At 35.3% G+C, this 18,542-nt stretch overlaps 2 protein-coding genes across 9 annotated transcripts; both read left to right on the top strand.

The window, feature by feature from the left end:
* The first annotated feature begins 4,174 nt into the window (after positions 1–4,174).
* LOC112275635 (sphingolipid delta(4)-desaturase DES1-like) lies at positions 4,175–7,247 on the top strand. Its single transcript, XM_024506175.3, has 3 exons — positions 4,175–4,509; positions 5,644–6,324; positions 6,628–7,247. The coding sequence occupies exons 1-3, from the start codon at positions 4,237–4,239 to the stop codon at positions 6,790–6,792; spliced, it is 1,119 nt and encodes a 372-aa protein (XP_024361943.1). The 5' UTR covers positions 4,175–4,236; the 3' UTR covers positions 6,793–7,247.
* Positions 7,248–13,090: 5,843 nt separating this feature from the next.
* LOC112275475 (cationic amino acid transporter 1) lies at positions 13,091–17,415 on the top strand. 8 transcript variants are annotated; one of them, XM_024505817.3, is made up of 6 exons: positions 13,091–13,611; positions 14,270–14,353; positions 14,560–14,613; positions 14,860–15,241; positions 15,374–15,613; positions 15,741–17,415. In XM_024505817.3, the coding sequence occupies exons 4-6, from the start codon at positions 14,884–14,886 to the stop codon at positions 16,925–16,927; spliced, it is 1,785 nt and encodes a 594-aa protein (XP_024361585.1). In that variant the 5' UTR covers positions 13,091–13,611; positions 14,270–14,353; positions 14,560–14,613; positions 14,860–14,883; the 3' UTR covers positions 16,928–17,415. The 8 variants fall into 8 exon arrangements, with proteins under 8 accessions (XP_024361585.1, XP_024361586.1, XP_024361584.1 ...); XM_024505818.3 differs by lacking the exon at positions 14,270–14,353 and having other exon boundaries at positions 13,091–13,600; XM_024505816.3 differs by lacking the exon at positions 14,270–14,353.
* The last annotated feature ends 1,127 nt before the right edge of the window (positions 17,416–18,542 follow it).

Below are 18,542 nucleotides of genomic sequence, written 5' to 3'. Positions count from 1 at the left end.
TTAAATTTTTATTAAATAAAATATATAAATACATAAAAAAATATAAAAAAATATAAAAAAATATTATGTAAAGATTATTTACTTTATATTTCTATTATATATATATATATATATATATATATATATATATATATATATATATATATTAAATTAACATAATTTTTTTTTCAGTATTCATATGTTGTTTTAAAATTTGATCTTTGAAAAAAAAAACAAAATTTCAATCATGCATCTAAATTAAAATTATAGTTATACTTAATCTGATAAAAAAAAATATTCATATGTAATTAGATATTTTTAAAGTAGCAGCCATAGTTTCAATTTTAATCCAATAGTTGAATATTCTTAGTTGCAAATTATTAGTTTTGAAACCAAGAACATCTATGATAATAAAAAAAAATGATAAAAAAAAAAAAATTAATCAAATCAATATATTAATCTAAATATAATAACTATCTTGGTATTTATTTCAATAAAATATTATATAATTGTATATTTCAATACAACATGTAAGAATAATTAATAGATTTAATGATTATTTACAATCACTTTTGTGATTTTAAACATATTTTTATTAATTTTAATACTAAAATGATTAATTAATAGATCTAAATTAGTTTATTAATTAATGATGGTTTTTATTGTATTTTTTAGATTAATAATTAAGTAGATACTTTCATTTATTAGATTGATTGATTATTAAAAACTCTAAAAATAGTGAATTTAGAAGGTCTATGATTTTTTTTCTTGATTTGGTTTAAATTTTGTTTTAGTGCTAAAATTAATATTTTAGTAGAATTTTTCTTCTAATTTATAGAAATTATATCTTGAATTAATCCACAATCTTAATGTTTAATATCAAGGCTAATTTCTAATTCAACTATGGTTAAAACCCTCTCAAATCTAATTGCTATATCTTCCTAATTAATTTCAAGATTATGAAGTTTAAATTCTATTTTACAATTTAAAATAAATATAAAATATAAAATCTAATTGTTAAATTTATTATGATCTTTAGAAGGTAGAGATGAGCTATTCTTTTTGGTGGAGTTTCCTCAATTAGTGATATTAATCACTATCTAAAATTAAAAAATCAAAAAATCAAAAATCAAAATCAAAAGCATATTAATTTAAGGCCAAATTACAATTGGGATTTTGATTTGCCAAGAGTTCATGCTTAAGGGAGTTTAAATTGAAGAATGGTGATCATAATGGCCTTAATGGCAAGAATCCTTGCTGATCTCTTAAGTAGGCTAATTAGAATTAAAATTATAGTCGAAGTTTACAATTAAATTAGCAAATTAATGGATTTTAATGATTTAGAACTTGGATTTGGTCTTGTGAGCAGTCAATCTTGGAATAAAAATGTGTTCTAGACACATTGGTGGTGTTAGTTTTATCAAGAAAATGTTATTTTTTGAGTTATAGGCATTTCCAGCCTTGAAATCGGATTCAAGCTTAAGATTATTGTGGACCCTTGATCTTAATTAGAGATTTTGGATTTGGATGGTAGATATGTGGTTGCCACCTAGGAGCTTCCTCCCACTGGGTTAAAGGGATATTGGGCAGCTACACACTCTCTCTTTTTTTTTTTCCTTGTAGAGCAAAGCTATGTCAATTTTTCTCTCTCTTCCTTGCTTCTAATTCAATAAAAACTCCCTCCATTTTGTAACCACTTGAGTTTCTACCTCCATGTTCCTTTAGTTGTTCTTTTTTTTTTTTTTTTTTTCTTTTGTAACATTTTGTGACCACCTTTTTCTAGTTACTAGCTTTCTAAAGACACCAAGCACGCATTATTTGAAGCTTTGATGAATTATTGGCAAATTTTCAAGTAAAGAAGGATGTCTTGCCTTGGCCACGAAAAATTGCCAACTTCAAAAAAATTATTGCTCAGTGATCTCTATCTTGCTTTCCAATTAATTGATTTAATTGCTGTGCTCTATAGTCTAGTTTTTTTTTAAAAAAAAATAAATTAGAATTTTTGAAGCTTTTATGAATTTTTAGTGAGTTTTTGAATAAAGAAGAATTTGTTACCAGATGGTACAAAGGCAATGCAATAGAGTTAGCTTGGAATTTTATAGTGTAGTGCTTGTTAAAAAAAAAATTTGAAAATTAATTGCAATAGAGGAATCTTGAGGTCTTATTCTAAAGAAAATTTAAGTTGGAATTTTTGAAGCTTTTATGAATTATTAGTGAATTTTAAAGTGCAAGGGGATCAATTGCCCTAGCAATTCTAAGAGCCCAACTTTGAAAAATCACATCTCAATCATTGCATATTGGAATATTACAAAAATTGGAAGATAGGAGCTTATCCAAGTGAAGATACAATATCTAAAAAAAAAAAAAAAAAAAAAAAAAAAGGAGAAAGAAAAAAAAAAGAAGAGAAAGAAACTCACACACATAAAAGCTAAAGAAGATTTTGACAGATATTCAATTAATAAGGGATTGTTGCCTCAATTTGGCATAATGAAGATATGCTTTTCTTTCTTGATCATCTTCTAATTACACTTTTTAGTGCATAAATTTTTGGATTAACTCTTCACTCATCTTATTATCTTTAATTAATATTACATTGATTGAACCTTTTACCTCATTTTGGTAATTATTTTTTAATTTTTAACTTTTTATTATCTTTCTACCTTCAATTTTTAACCTTATGTTATTTCAATTTTTACTTCACTTTTAATTTTAATTTTTTTATTTTCAACTTTTAATTTTTATGTTATTTTATTTTAATTTAAGTTTTAATTTTAATTTTATTTTATACCTTTTACTTTTAATCCTTATGTTATTTTATTTTAACTTAATTTTTAACTTCAATTTTACTTTTTACCTTTAACTTTTAATATTTATGTTACTTCATATTTAATTTATCCTTACCTTAATTGTTGATCTTTAACTTTTAATGTTATTTTATCATTTTAGAAACAAGTCAATTAGATGTTTGGACTTAAAATAATAATAATAATAATAATAATAATAATGTGAGGTTATTTATTATTCAACTTAAGAAATTTAATTTAATTAACTTATAAGAAGAATTTAATCCACTCCATCTAGTGGCATTTATTTTAGCTCACACAACATATTAAATGTGATTTTATCCATGATTACTTTCAAAATTGTAATTTTTATTACATGTTTAAGTGTTCTTATAGTAAGTTACTTATGTAGCATAAAAGTTTAGAAACTATATTTTTTACTTTTATGATTTAATGTAAGAAAGAAACAAGCTTATTTAAATATTAATATAAACTATATGTATGTTTTTATTAAAACTATTATTCAATTTTTTTCAATATTAGTTATAATTTTATTTTATTGTAAATAATTAATTATAAGTTATTTTATTATCTTGTAAAATTAATGTATTTTATAATTTTAAAATATACATAAGAAAATAAAATTTAGTACATAAAATTACTTAATGATTAAAATTATATTAGAAGTGGCATTAAAGGCTTACTTTGGAAGTAACATAGTAAAGTGAGGTATTGATGAATTTTAAAATATAATAAAATATTCTTCTACAATGCAAATAATTTCATAAAGAATTATACTAAATTATTTTAATTGTATTATGTACACACACACACATATATATATATATATATATATATATACTATATGCATACAAAAACTAAAAATTATATGTATAAATTATAATAAAAAAAACATGCGTGCTGGTAAAGATGCAATAAAAAATCAAAAAGAATGTAATCACAAAAATATTATGGTACTGATTGTTGATATAGTTCAAATTTTATATATATATATGCATCCAACAAAGAAGATTTTTTTTTATTATAATAAATACTTCTTAATTTTTTATTCTATCAAATACTTTGTCTTCCCCACAAATAATTCTACACTAATTTGTATACACGTGCGTAGCTTTTCCTTCGTTAATTCGCCAGTTATGACTTTGTGGGCGTTTCTCCGCCTTGCACACCCCGTCGGCGATGGACGGAAAACCACCCACCACGTTCGTCGCGCACCACGAAAGCCCCGTCGACCGAAACAGCCACCGACGGAGGACGACGAACGAATGCACGCACGCACGCACGCCCGTTCCGTCGCGACGGAGCACCGAGAGAGCGTCATGAGACAAAAGTCCACCCGGCGTTACGGGGGCTGACCCCGCGCCGCGAGGGGCGAGGGGAGGGTGCGTTGGGGGGAATAACGACAATGCACCGTCAGTGAGTGCGGCTGTGTGGGTGTTGCGGCCATCGCTGCATGAGTGATGTTGGGGACTCGGCCGCGATCCTTACGCTATTAGCATTGTCAGAGCTAGTTTCGATGGGGCGAGGAGGTGATCACGGCTCCTTGCGCAATGAGGAACCGTCGGTACAGCTCACCGCGGGTGGTGTGGTTGCCGTCAAGACCCTGGCAATGGACTTCTACTGGGCTGAGGCTGATGAGCCTCACGCGTCGCGCAGGAAGATGATTTTAGCTAAGTACCCAGAGATCCGCAAGCTGTTTGGTCCTGATTCGGCCGCATTCCCCCAGGTTCTTTACATTCCGGTTTTTTCTGCTGGGTTGGGTTGGGCTGGGTTGTCTCGTTTTTTTTTCATTTCATGTGATTGGCTTCTCGCCGTCGTTTTGAATGTCACGAGGCGGGAGATGCGTAGGCTCGTGAAATGGATCTCGTGTCATGAGAGTCGCGAAATAGGTTTTTGGGAGCCCTTTCCACATGCTTTTGCGGGAATTTATGCGTATCCAATGCGGTTGAGGTATGTTGGTAGTTTGTTGTAGACATTTTTTATTGTCATGAGGTTTACCCCTCGCATGAATGGTAGCATTCCTAGGTTTGCCTTTGCAACATAATGAAAGTTGTAGCGACATTTCATGTCAATCATGTTCTGTGAGAGGATGCGCTAAATCCTCCACCGTTTGTTTGTTTGTTTGAGTTTTTATCACAGTAGTTGGCACTTAAATAGTGACGCTTGGGCCTATAAAAAGACAATGGCATCTGAATGGTGTGGTAATTTTAAGATGTCCTGATATTCATCTCAACCAGGGTTTGGCATTCTGTTATGTTGATCCCTGTCAGGTCCGTGCGTAGAGAACCAATCTTGGTTTGCGTACGTGCCATCTTGCTCAAAATGGCTTTTAATACATCACTGCATTTCTCTCTATACTTTTCTTTCTTAGAGTCAGGATTAGGGTTGGAGGCATCCTGGTCCTTCTGCATTGTTTGCAGTGCACCTCTGATTTCTTCGTAGTAAATCACTTTTAGGCGTGATTTAAACTTTCGCCTTGTTTTTATATCTGTTTATCAATTTATCAATTTTTCATGTTCAATTTTTTGTATCTCTTCTGCTTCCAGGAATCACTTCATAGCCATGTTGAAATTACTCTATCTGGTAGTATAGCCAGTTTTCAAACTGTATGCAAGGTTTACGAGGCACTAGATTAACTTCAACCTCAAATCCTACATTTAGAAATAATTTGATGACTCTGTTTTGAAATTTAAGATATGTTTATTTGTGAAGCCGGCTCTTTTCTTCTTTGTTTTTCTTATTTTTATTTTCTTTTATTTTCTTCTTGTAATAATCAATGTAGCCCCTACAGTCGACAACGCTGTGCCGTAGATTTTGGTTCTGATTGATTTTCACACTATCATATCCATGTCTTGTGCAGATTGTAGCCATTGTATTGCTTCAGATATGGACAGCAACTCTCATGCAAGAGGCGAGGTGGCCAGTTGTAGTAACGGTAGCCTACTTTTTTGGAGCATTCTTGAATCACAACTTGTTTCTTGCTATTCATGAGCTAAGTCATAATCTGGCCTTCTCGACGATTGTTTACAACCGGTTGCTTGGCATATTCGCGAATCTGCCAATCAGCATCCCTATGTCGGTAACCTTCCAGAAGTACCATCTTGAGCATCACAAGTATCAAGGAGTGGAAGGTATGGATATGGATATTCCCAGTTACACGGAAGGTCGCTTGGTGACGAATGTCTTCAGTAAGATTGCGTGGGTGTTATGCCAATTGTTCTTCTATGCGTTCAGGCCTCTCTTTCTGAATCCCAAAAAACCAGGTTTCTGGGAAGTCTCGAATCTTCTTTGTCAAGTGGCGTTTGATGCTTGTTTGTTATACTTCGCGGGCGTTAAAGCTCTCGCGTATTTGCTACTCGCAACGTTTCTCGGAGGTGGTATGCACCCCATTGCGGGGCACTTCATCGCGGAGCACTACGTATTTTTGAAAGGACAAGAAACTTATTCTTATTATGGTCCTCTTAATATGCTCACCTGGAATGTCGGCTATCACGTGGAGCACCATGACTTCCCTCGAATTCCTGGTTGCAAGCTACACCGGGTTAGTTCGGACGTACACCACTCCTTGCGTTCTTAGCAATCCGACGGTTTGCTAACATTATCCTGACTTTTTTGTACATCTCTTCCAAGTGTAACTCTTCAACCTTGCTCACAATGTCGAATCAGTTTGTCTTAGTGATGTGTTGCAGTTAGGTGGTATAGAACGGCGAAAGCTTGTACTAGTGAGGGCGTGTAGGTTGAGTCTTTATAGAAGGTTGTTCAGCATACGGTGCATCGTGCGGGTGTGTAGGTTGGGTGCATTAAACCATCTGCTGACTTTATTCTGTCTCTGTTTCACGTATAGGTGAGGCAAATCGCTCCTGAATTTTACGAAGACTTAGGCCACCACACATCGTGGTCGTATGTGATTTACAAGTACATCACGGATGCTACTGTGGGACCCTTCAGCAGGATGATGAGAAAAGCTGAGTCTCGCACTGTTAAGACAAAGCATGGCAAAACCAACTGAGCATGTGGCCCTGATGTTGCGACGAACTGCTAAAATACCCCTACCCTCTACCTGCTCCAGAGTCTTTACTACGATTTCCATGAATGATTTGGCGTGGGTGAAATCCTAATCATCAGCACCCACAATATGCTCCTGTGGATTTTCGGGTCATCGCATTCCACCACTGCAGTGGCGGTGGAGGAGCAGGCGAATCTCTGCATTTATTGAAAGCAGGGATTGGAAAGGGGGAATTTTTTGGTCTCAGCATACACTCGGCATCTTACTATTTTTTTTTCATACAAAAGCAGTGACATATTAGAATGTATTCTAGGTAGATCCTCTGACAACACCAGATGTGGAAACAAGGGATCATGTCCTGTGTTTCTCTTTGCTCACACTTCATCGATTGTGTGCCAAATGCAATGAGACCCGAAAGGTTCTAGTAGAAGATCAATCAAACATTATTTTTTTGAGTACCCAAACCGTGTCACTGCGTTTTTTGTCTTTTCCAAACCTTATTGAGGTATCAATGTTTGTGTGTGTGTGTGTTTGTTCTTTTTTTCTTTTTTTTTCCCCGAATGGTGTTCCAAAGAATACCAACAGTAGAACTGATTTTATCTCTCCAGTGTGAAAGAGCAACCAAATGTCCGTTCCAAGCAAAACCCAATTTTCTACACTACCATGAAGTACAGATCCTGACTTTGGGCTCTAAAGTGATGGACTGTCAAAGAGTTGAATAATTTCTTCAATGTCAGACACGGAAGCTAGTAGAAACTTCCATCTAGTGTGGCTTTTCAAACCTTCCTTTCTAAGTCATGTGGCCCCCATGGCAGCTTAGAATCTCATATTCTCCACCTTTCAACCATCAGCAAGGATTTTATTTTGGTACACTAGGATTTTCTTATATATTTTTGACTACGACTTTCCACTTCAGGGTCTAGAAATGCTGTGATTCATGTAATACTCTACTCGAAGTAAGAAAAAGAATTGAAAAGAATGGCTCTAAGATGAACAGAACGTCATCCCAAAGAATGCAATATAAGTTCACTTGTGATAGCAATTATATTTTAGTTAATACAACTATTTGCTGCAATGCGATCATATGCCGTTCAGTGATTGCCCAGAATTGTTGTGTCCACATATACCTATTGTTTGACACCCAATTTTATTTCCAACTTTTTTGAATGTCTATTCCATTAATTGGGATCTTCCTCTTCAAGTATACAATTTTTTTTTTATCAATTCCTAAACATTCATTGAATACTTTGGGAACATGAACTAGTTGGCAGTAGGAATCAAAAGGCTAGAATGAATCATGTTCTGAGCACTTTAGAGCAACCAAGTGAACACAAGCCTTTTTTTATTTTTTTATTTTTTTTGATACTATTGCAGAAATATAGCTCATATCTTTTCTTCTCTATTTTTGTTTTATATACAATTTCAAATGTACTTTTATTGCTTTTGGATTTTTGCATGTTTGAAAAAATAGCTCCAAAACAGTGTATTGAACAAAAATAAAAAATAAAAATATATCTTACTAGGGTAAGATCACAGCAATGTAATATGCAAATTCAACATCTTCAATCTTGGTATTAATCTCCTCCTTGATAACAATAGAACTGTTATTGATGGCTGTGGTGTTAGTGGCAATCTCCATCTCATTTGCAACTCTAGTAGCTGTAGGTGTTGTCTTGACTCAAAAGATTGATGATCCATGTAGAAATCTAAACCCTAAATGCACAAGTGTATGATTTCTATCCTTGTTGGTCTCACATTTGTCTATTTGTTGTAAGAGCAATCATCACTATAAAAGAAGATGCTATAATAAAAAGTTGCATGAACATGAGTTATTTTATTTGTTAATTTTAGTCAATAATTTTCTATAGATATTTACGTCTTAAGAATTTAAGCATATGAGCCTAACATAGGATGGAATTCAACACTCAATTTATTTAAAGAAATAATAAGCTTAAAAAATTAAAAAATAAATCAGTATTCAAAATTGTTCATGTAATCGCATCTCCAAGACCATAGTTACTCTCACATAAAATTGTATGAAAAGAAGTTTATGAGTTATAATGAGAAAATGATACATTTTTAAAAATATGATATTAGACGATTGGTGATATTAGATAATTGGTAATAAATTTGTGGCTAAGAATTTGTGTGACAATGATTAAAGATATAAATCCCATACTTTCAAATTTTAAGCTTATTTGAATAGCTAGATCTTGGATAATAAATTTTCAAGCTTCAAGTTTGTTCATTTATTACAAATATAGTTTTGTAAATACTCAATGGGAAATCTAAGAAGGTTTTGTGCATATTAGACCCAACTTAAATACAAAGTAGAATCCTACATCTATCTAAAGTAGAATCTTACTACAACATATTGGTGCTTTCATTGAGAGCTACTTTAAGAGCAATCAATTGAGTTAGGAATTATGGTTTAGGATATAAGGTTTAGAATTACATAGGTGTCTCCAATATTTGAGCATCAATATTTTTAGATTTTGACTTGACCTATCTTCTTATTTATGGTATCTAGAATTTTAATAGTATAATTATTTTTCTATATATATTCATAGTTTGAAAGATATAACTACTTTGACTTGGATTTTAGGATTTTGATTTTTATCATACAAAGGTTTTTGAAATTTTTGAAAAGTCCATTGGATCCATTTAAGAATCGTCAATTTTAAACATGTACTTGAAGTTTTCAAAAAGTGCATACATTTGGAGATATTAAGTATTTGATTATTTTGACTTTTGAGTTGACTTTGAATATGAATAAGAAATTTTGAATTTTAAATTAACCTACCTTTCTATTTTAAGGATCTTGAAATGTAGTAGTGGACTTGAAATCTTATACATATTTTTTAATTTTGAAATATAAGGCATTTGACTTGATACAATTTTCTGTTGATTTTTTTTGTACTTTGTCTTTTTGAAGTTTTGATTCGACCTACCTCACTATTTACAATGCTTTTGATTCTAATGGTATATTTGAAATCTTGAGCAAGTTTATAGTTTAAGAGATATGAGGTTTTCAAAATCACAAAAGTTGTCTTTGATTAATATATGACAATTTTTTTTAAAAAAATATGTAATAAATACATAGAAGTACCTATATATAATAATAATATTTTAAATAGAATATGTAGGTATATATCTTTTTAAGATTTAGGATTTAGGATTATAAAGGTGTGTCCGATTTTTAGGCATTAATATTTTTAGGTTTTGACTTGATCTACCTCCCTATTTGTGGCATCTAGGATTTCAATGGTGTATTTATTTTCCTATACATATTCATAATTTAAAAGATATAGCTACTTTGATTTAGACTTTAAGATATTGACTTTTGTCATACAAAGGTTTTTGAAATTTTTAAAAGGTTCATTGGATTCATTTGAGGGTTTAAGATTTGGAATTTAGGAGTTAAGTATTAAGAATTTATGTTATATATGTATTTCTAAAAAATGAGCATACTTTAGGATTTACGATTTAGGATTTTAGGGTTTAGGATTTAGGATTACAAGAATATTCTTGAGGTTTTTGATTCTAAATATCTCACAATTTATCACAATTTTTTCTATTCTAAAATTTTACCAAGGCTTATATTTTTTCAAAGACTTTTACTAATATTTTTTTTTTCGAAAGTATGTATTTCACTTATAATTTAGGATTTTAGAATCTTAATTGAGAGTTTAAAGACCATAATTAGAGATTTAAGTTTCTTATTTGTTAAGATGTAAGAATTGTGTATAGAGTTGAAATGCGTATAGAACTCTGCTTAGCCAAAACAAATCCAATAGATAGGTCGTTCATCTAGTCTAGGTCCGAAGAGTCTCTCACACCGCTTTTTGCCTCGTACAACAAATTAGTATAGATTATATAATGTTTAATTGAACTTTCTTGAATCAATTTCTTTGGGAAAAAAAAAAACAAGATAATTGATTTTCCGAAACAATTTTTGAATAGAAATTGAATCACAAATATAATGATCTCATTCGTTCATTTAATGTATGCCACAGAGATGTAATTACATACAAAAAATTTAAAAATATGGTATGTTATTTAATTTGATCCCATCAGTTGTACATGACCTCTTCTAGACATTTACTTCCACATAAGTTTTTATAACAAGTAAATAATATCAATGAAAAGTAAACCAAAACTTCAATTTATCCTATTGGGATTAAATCTTCTCATTAAACCAAATCTTAATAACCTTTTTTTAAAAAATAGATTTTTCAATTTTTGACTTTGTTGCTTGAGATTCTATATTCTAATCTAGTCTATAATAAAACTATAGAATAATTAAAATACCGAATAGTTTTTAAAAGAAATAAATCAAATCCACACTATTATAATTGACTCTGTTTGACTCCTTTAGATTTTTTGACATTTAAAAATGTAATGAAAATTTAAATAATTACATCCATTCTAAATTCATTAATAATTAATTAATTAATTTTTATTTTTTATAAAAAATCATAAAATATTTTTTGCTTTAAATAAATTTAGATGATAAATGTTTTTAGAATATTTAAATATGTATATAAGTGTGCTTTTATGTACCATAATTTATAATAAAAATAAAAATGTAAGAAAAAATACTATACGTATATAATTATATTTTTAATATATATATATATATATATATATACACACAAACACATTTCACATATCAAAAAATTATTGCCAACTTCTTCTAAAATAATTTAGTAGATGTTTTTATTTGAGAAAATTTTGAAAATTGTGTTATCTATAGTTTTTTTATTTTTTTTAATCATGTATGATTAAGACCAACATAATAAAAAATAATATATATATTTTAAAAAGTAATTAAATGGTATGAATGTAAGTTTAAACCTAAAATACAAATAAATGCACAACATGATATTATATAGAAATATTGTGATGGATTGAATGGGTTCTTCATATTTAAAAGTGTACTTTAAAAGGCTATGGTACAAAAGCTTCAAAGAAAAAAATTGTGCCACTTTTGTACCATGACTTTGTTTATGTTTGTGAAACTTTTGTAAGATTTTTTGTAAGGCTTTTGTATCATGGGTTCTCCTACTTGGTAAATAAAAACTCTTGTTTGAAAGCTTTAGCATTTGAAGCTAATATGAAGTGATTAGTAACCATGAAATGAACTAAAATTATTCTTTTATTTCAAGTCTGGAGTTACAAGCTGATATCTTAATTCTTACAAGTATAACAAACATAAAACATAAAGTTAATTTAATTTAATTCTTTTATTATTTTATTCAATTTTTTTCACATCTTATTTTTTTGTAAAACCATCTCTTAAGGTAGACCTACCACAAATTCCAAAAAACAATAGTGTTCATGCCATGTAAAAAATAGGTGCATTCATATTAACCAAGAGAAATGCAACCTATTCAATGCAATTTTAATTTCTTACTCTCTCCCTCCACAACAACAGCTCTAATCAATCACAAGACTTTTGAACCCCCAAATCAATTCCTTAATACAAACCCCTCATACTATCTATCTACAAATATAGAGAATTTTTAAATTTACTCAAGCATTTACTAAATTGTCCCACGTGTCAATATTGATTGAGGATCCAACCATTTTTTCATTGGTTTTCAACCAATTTAAATCCAGTAATGGAGAATTTTTTGATGATGGTTAGGATGGATGGGTCAGTTTAATAAATATGTGGATGAATTTAACAATTCCCTCTCTTTCTATATAATTAAATAATTAAATAAAAAGATATATATATATATATATATATATATATTCCATACACCATAAATTTCACGAGCACCTTGCACTGCCACCAGCAACTCCCCCCATCAATGACAACAATCCAAATTATGCACACAAACTCTTCTCAATTAGGGTTTAAGGCTCGATTAGGATTTAAAAGCATCGTTGTCGTCGTCGTCGTACACGATGATAATTTGGGATATGGAGGAAGCTTGCGGGTGTCTCTTCACGGCGAGCACACTCTTTCCTGCAAAGTGGCGTCGTCCTGGCCACCTGCCATCGCCACCGCCACTCCCCCCCCCCCCCCCCCCCGCGACAGTCATCGCACGGCGCCTGATAAAATCTACGGTAAACAATCCACGGTAGCACAACCCATCGATGCACCTGCACCAGCTGGCTTCGATTTGACCATGGCCTCTTCATTAACGAAATGGACCCTACCCCAACCACATGTGACGAATCCACGGTTGGGGTGATGGAATGACCGATGCTTGGATGTAGCCTTTCACTGTCGTCGGATGTTCGTCGCCTGCACTGATTCCCACACTGGCCCAGTTTTGGCAAGTGGGTCTGAATTCATGCTGTAGGTGGGCGGTGAGAAGTCGGAGCATTAAATTGAACCATGGGTTGAACTGTTGTCACAATAGCAACAACAGTCCCAAAGTGGCGGGTGGGTTATTTGTCGCTGAACTCGCTTTCAGCTGTGGGTTTTTCTCGCTGGTCTTGCATTCTCGGTTTGACCACTCGGCGCCATGCCGCCCTCAGGGTTTTGTTATTTATCGCTCCGGCAGGATTCCATTCGACTTTGGGAAATAATGCTAGCTGGGTTACCTGGCTGTGTTCAGTGTTGCTGATGACCGCATCCTGTGTGTGTTATTGCTGCTTTTCGTTTTTTTCACTCGAAAGTAAAGTGTTGGCTGTGTGGAGATGGAACTGTGGAGCGAAGTAACCAAGTTTTGTTTAGAGCACGAGGGTTCATCCTCACGAGCGCCGACCTTACCCTCTATTTGGATAATGAGCTGTGCCAACCCGGTTGCATTCCTTTGAACTCGCACTCGCGGTCGTCGCCGAGCAACTCCAGGTTGTCGAGCAGTAAGATATTTCACTTCAATCGCACTTTACCATTTTTGGAGTTGTTTAGTGATTGCCTGTTCAGAGATGAGTCACCGTGAGGATGCCCGCTCCTCTTTCCGCAGATCCACTGCAGCCGAATCCATGGCGTTGGTTTCAATCGATTTGACCTGTCCCCTCGTTTATTAGACCTTACGAAGTGGCGTATAAATGTGATAGACTTTAGTTCCAGATTCTTGCTTACAAAACAGAAAGAATTCTCCTGTAGTTTGATCTTGTGAGACCCCAGACATACAGAGGTCAAGTCATCTTCATCTGAGAGGAGAGAAGTTTCTCGTGTTATTAAGTGGGGACAAGCGTATTTTTCCTTACTGAGCAGCTGAATAAAGTAAATGTACCTGCCATGGCTAACTCTCAATCCACTGTCTCAGTTGTGACGAAATGTTCCATGTCAGGAGAGTAGAATTCACCTTCGAGGCTGCTTTGTCGCTTTCCAGAATCTTCATTTCCCTTTCATCACAAGACAAGAATTGGAACAAGCACCGACGATGAAGCCTGTCTTTTTGCTTTTTTTTTTTGTGAATCTAGAAACCTTGCCACAACTATTCTGTTTCTTAATTTGGGAGTGGCTGAAGCTCCAAAAGTACAATGATATTTCCGATGCTCCTAAATTTGACAGTTCCTGCGGAGCATGCATGGTGATATTTGCTAAGAGCTGGCGTTGATTGCAAGTGAAGATTGCCGCAATTAACCATCAATGGCCGTAAATCTTTTCCATTAAGCCTTGAGATTCACATGAGCCTGTCGCGTGACTTGTAATCAGAAGAAGTTTGATCACCCCCTTCAAGCTTTTTCAAGTTTGTGTCAAGCCAGACGGAAAAGAATTTATGCTAGCTCTGGACTAGACTCATTGCTTATCTTTGTTTCCAGAACTCCATCTGCTAACCCTCACACTGTCAACGTCTACAGCATCGAACTCGGTCCAGTACGCTTCTCATGAATACCCAAATGCATGAAGTGATGGTATGGTTGACCATCGTCACGACTCTTGGTTATTGATTCCCCTGTGGCCTTTCTATGCAGTGTCAATGGGTTTTTATCCCCATCTTTCTGTTTTTAAGAATTTCCTCTCGAGGTAGTAAGGATTGTTTTCTACACTACCCACCAGATTAACTACGTCACATCTTTCGGCGTTGAGGACATCACGAAGTTGACAAGCTCTTGCGAGAAATGGTTAATTGAAAAATCTTCTTTGTTGCTGTTGTGTAGCTAGAGCGGTAGGCCACCGTGACAATGAGAGGGTCATGGCTGCCGGAGGAGTCTTTCCAAAGCTGGGGGAACTACAGACGGGCACTTGCCGCCACACCCAGCAGATTGAAGGATCGGGTATTTGCACGCACAGAGGTGAACGAAGAGGTGATCTCCATGAAGGCCCGCAGCAATGTGGACATGAAGAAAAACTTGAACTGGTGGGATCTCATGTGGTTCGGGATTGGAGCTGTTGTCGGCGCAGGCATCTTCGTTATCACCGGAGTGGAGGCCAAAAACTATGCTGGCCCAGCTATTGTCATCTCCTACGCCATAGCTGGATTCTCTGCCATGTTGAGCGTTTTTTGTTACACCGAATTCGCTGTTGAGATCCCTGTCGCTGGTAAGTGTCTTTTGACGCCTCATCTTTGTATCTACCTGCTTTGCGATACTCTCCTCGCGCACCGAGTTCTTCATGAAAATTAGGAAGAACACGAGGACGACAAGAATATCTCATTGCATTATCTCTACGCAGGGGGGTCTTTTGCATACCTGCGGGTGGAGCTTGGCGACTTTGTGGCTTTCATCGGCGCAGGTAACATTGTCCTCGAATATGTCATAGGTGGTGCTGCCGTCGCTAGGGGGTGGACCTCCTATTTCGCTTCCCTCATCTTTAGTGGCATCGACGTTGGCGACAGACTTCGAATTCACACTGACCTTGCCGAGGGATACAACAAGCTCGATCCCATTGCTGTTGGCGTGCTCATACTTGTCGGTGAGCAAAAATATCGTCTTCGCTCAGGCTCGACGTCTGGCGCTGCTTTTAGGAAGAAGTGGCACGTCCTTTGATTTGAAAGAAAAATAGTAGTTTCTGAAGAGATGGTTTTTGGTGAATTTCACAGGATTGCTTGCGACATGGAGCACAAAAGGAACATCATTTGTAAATTGGATCGCGTCCATATTAAACATGTTCATTATCGCCTTCGTAATTGTTGCTGGTCTGGCGCATTCGCATTCCCACAATCTCACCGACGACTTCTTCCATTACGGAGCGCGGGGCATATTCAGTGCAGCGTCAGTCTTGTTTTTCGCGTACCTTGGCTTCGATGCAGTTTCAACGATGGCGGAGGAGGTGAAGAATCCAGGGCGAGACATCCCGATTGGCTTGCTCGGGTCCATGGTCATCTGCACCTTCATCTACATCATGATGGCTTTGACATTGTCCCTCATGGTACCCTTCACGGATATCGACGAAGGGGCTCCCTTCTCGGTGGCGTTTTCGAGTGTGGGTTGGAATTGGGCCAAGTACGTTGTGGCGCTGGGCGCGTTGAAAGGGATCACTACTGTCTTGTTGGTCTCCGCAGTTGGACAAGCTCGGTACCTCACGCACATTGCCCGCTCACATATGATCCCGCCGTGGTTTGCCCGCGTGAACAAGCGCACACAAACTCCAATTAATGCCACCGTCACCATGATCCTTGCGAGCTCAATCGTTGGCTTCTTCACAGACCTCCCGATCCTTGGCAACCTCCTCTCCATGTCCTCCTTGTTCATCTTCTTCCTAGTGGCAGTGGCGCTCCTTGTGCGCCGCTACTACGTCCCCGGGGAAACGTCTCCCAAGCATGGCGGTCTCTTCATCACCTACATGCTGATCATCATCGCTGCCTCCATCGTAATCGCAGCTTTCTGGGGAATGAACAAAAGCGGCTATATCGTGTACGCTGTGTGTGGACCCATCTGGTTCCTGGCCACGCTCGCGCTTCACACAACCCTAAAACCTCTCCGGCAGCCGAAGACATGGGGGGTCCCGTTGGTGCCATGGATTCCGTCTCTCTCCATCGCCTTTAACGTCTTCCTCCTCGGCTCTCTGGACCGGGCAAGCTTCGTCCGGTTCGGATACTGGACGGGGCTCATGCTCGTGTACTACTTCTTCTTCGGCCTGCACGCGAGCTACGACACTGCGATGTATCACTCCCCGGATCTGGACCCGAAAACGCTCCGCGACGAGGAAGCGCTAAGCTCGAAGTCAAATGAGCCAGTAACGGGCCCTACTGCTGCTGCTGCTCCGACCAAAACCTCCATCACCTGAAGGATGGAACTTCCCACATGAAGGTTCTAATGTGCTCCTTAATCTGCAAAGCGGAGGTATCCTGTCACCGCAAGCGCATCTGCGCTCCTCGTGGCTCGCAATTCAATCAAGCCTTCACGGAAGCGCGTCCGATGATGAAAATAGCAGCCGCTGGCTGCAGTTTATTCGAGGAAATGCTTCTATGCTCGTAATTTTATCACGAAAATGCGATGAGCATAACAGTTGGTTGACGTTTCGGCGAACCCAATTCCCGTCGACGAGCTAATCGTCGCGACACTGCGCTCACGGCGCGAGGTGGTTCTTACGGAACCAGATGGGTGTCGGAAAACGCGACCACATCCTTTTTGTTGCAAAACTTTACGAGTCAAATAGTAACATACAACCATTTGTCTTGTAAATTAGCTTAGTTTAGTTACATCATCACACTTCTATAAACATCATAATACAAATCATTACACGTTAATCAATACAATATATTATGTAATTAATATTTGCTGTCTTTGCTTTGGAAGTATATCAAATGCAAGTTTTTGATGTATATCGATATTCAACAACCATTGGTAATTTAAAAATAAATAAAAATGAATAAAAATAAATAAAAGAATCCATCTCAATTACAATGAGGTATCAAGGTGCTCTACAAATCAATAGTAAATGTTATTTTAAGAAATAAATAAAACTGTAAATTTCAACATTCAAAGTGGCAATTGGATAACGTTTTTGTTTTTAACCTTATCATTAATTCATGGTATGATTCTCAAAGAGTTTCCAACCTTTCCATACTTAAGTTGGTCAATAAATTGTTTATTCCAATTTAAGATCATTGATTTGAAATTGTTCAGAATTAGTTCAACAGGTAAAGGGGAAATTACTTGATTTTTCTGCAGTGATTTTATACTACATGAATTTTCTGGTCAATTCAAATTTGAAACAATCAGAATGCTAACTTAAAAAAAAGTATTTCAAATTATATTTACTTCTTTGTGTTAGTTTTACATTCCCATAAATTTTATCTGTTTGTAATTATGATCATCTTGCAATCTAATACTGTGTTAAAATTTCAATCTTTTCTAAAACATTCCAATTTTATGGTACAATAGTGAGATTTAAGATTTAAAATCCATAAACTAATGGTGTAGTTCAAAAGACGTAATAAACAAAAACATGCTTGAATAACTCTATATGTATGTGTGTATATATATATATATATATTTGAATACAAATGTCCAACATGATCATATGGTCACAAATTACTCGCATATCCAAAGCTTGCATGCTACAGATCCAATTGGGTATCGGAACTTAAGTAGTGCCGTTGAAATGGGCAGCTGTAACAAGAAGAAACCAGCCACAAAATTCGTATCAAATCAACTGCATCAAGGGCTAGAAATAAGTGCATGAAAAAATCAGTGCAGGTCCACTGTGCACTTTGAGAGGGATCCAAAGTCCAACATTCTTGGTTTATGTAAATAAGGCTTGGGATGAAGATAGCCGGACCAAGAGACATTGTAGACAGCAGGAGCGAAACCGGCGAGGTGAGGGATGGACAGTGAGCAAATGAGCCATAGCTTTTGCGGGGAATGCTCAGAACTGGAGTATAGGGCCGCTGGGCAAG

Source organism: Physcomitrium patens, chromosome 23, assembly GCF_059467195.1.
Source record: "Physcomitrium patens ecotype Gransden chromosome 23, ASM5946719v1, whole genome shotgun sequence".
NCBI classification, from domain to species: Eukaryota; Viridiplantae; Streptophyta; class Bryopsida; order Funariales; family Funariaceae; genus Physcomitrium; species Physcomitrium patens.
The sequence above is the reverse complement of the archived record's forward strand: the minus strand, read 5'-3'. Positions and strand labels throughout refer to the sequence as shown.

What these genes read in the sequence shown, in the direction of transcription:
- LOC112275635 (XM_024506175.3), top strand. Translation starts at nt 4,237, where the DNA reads ATGAGTGATGTTGGGGACTCGGCCGCGATCCTTACGCTATTAGCATTG. An exon ending in ATTCGGCCGCATTCCCCCAG is followed by an intron (nt 4,510 to 5,643) that starts GTTCTTTACATT and finishes TGTCTTGTGCAG; the next exon opens with ATTGTAGCCATTGTATTGCT. An exon ending in CTGGTTGCAAGCTACACCGG is followed by an intron (nt 6,325 to 6,627) that starts GTTAGTTCGGAC and finishes TTTCACGTATAG; the next exon opens with GTGAGGCAAATCGCTCCTGA.
- LOC112275475 (XM_024505819.3), top strand. Translation starts at nt 14,884, where the DNA reads ATGAGAGGGTCATGGCTGCCGGAGGAGTCTTTCCAAAGCTGGGGGAAC. An exon ending in TGTTGAGATCCCTGTCGCTG is followed by an intron (nt 15,242 to 15,373) that starts GTAAGTGTCTTT and finishes ATCTCTACGCAG; the next exon opens with GGGGGTCTTTTGCATACCTG. An exon ending in TGGCGTGCTCATACTTGTCG is followed by an intron (nt 15,614 to 15,740) that starts GTGAGCAAAAAT and finishes TGAATTTCACAG; the next exon opens with GATTGCTTGCGACATGGAGC.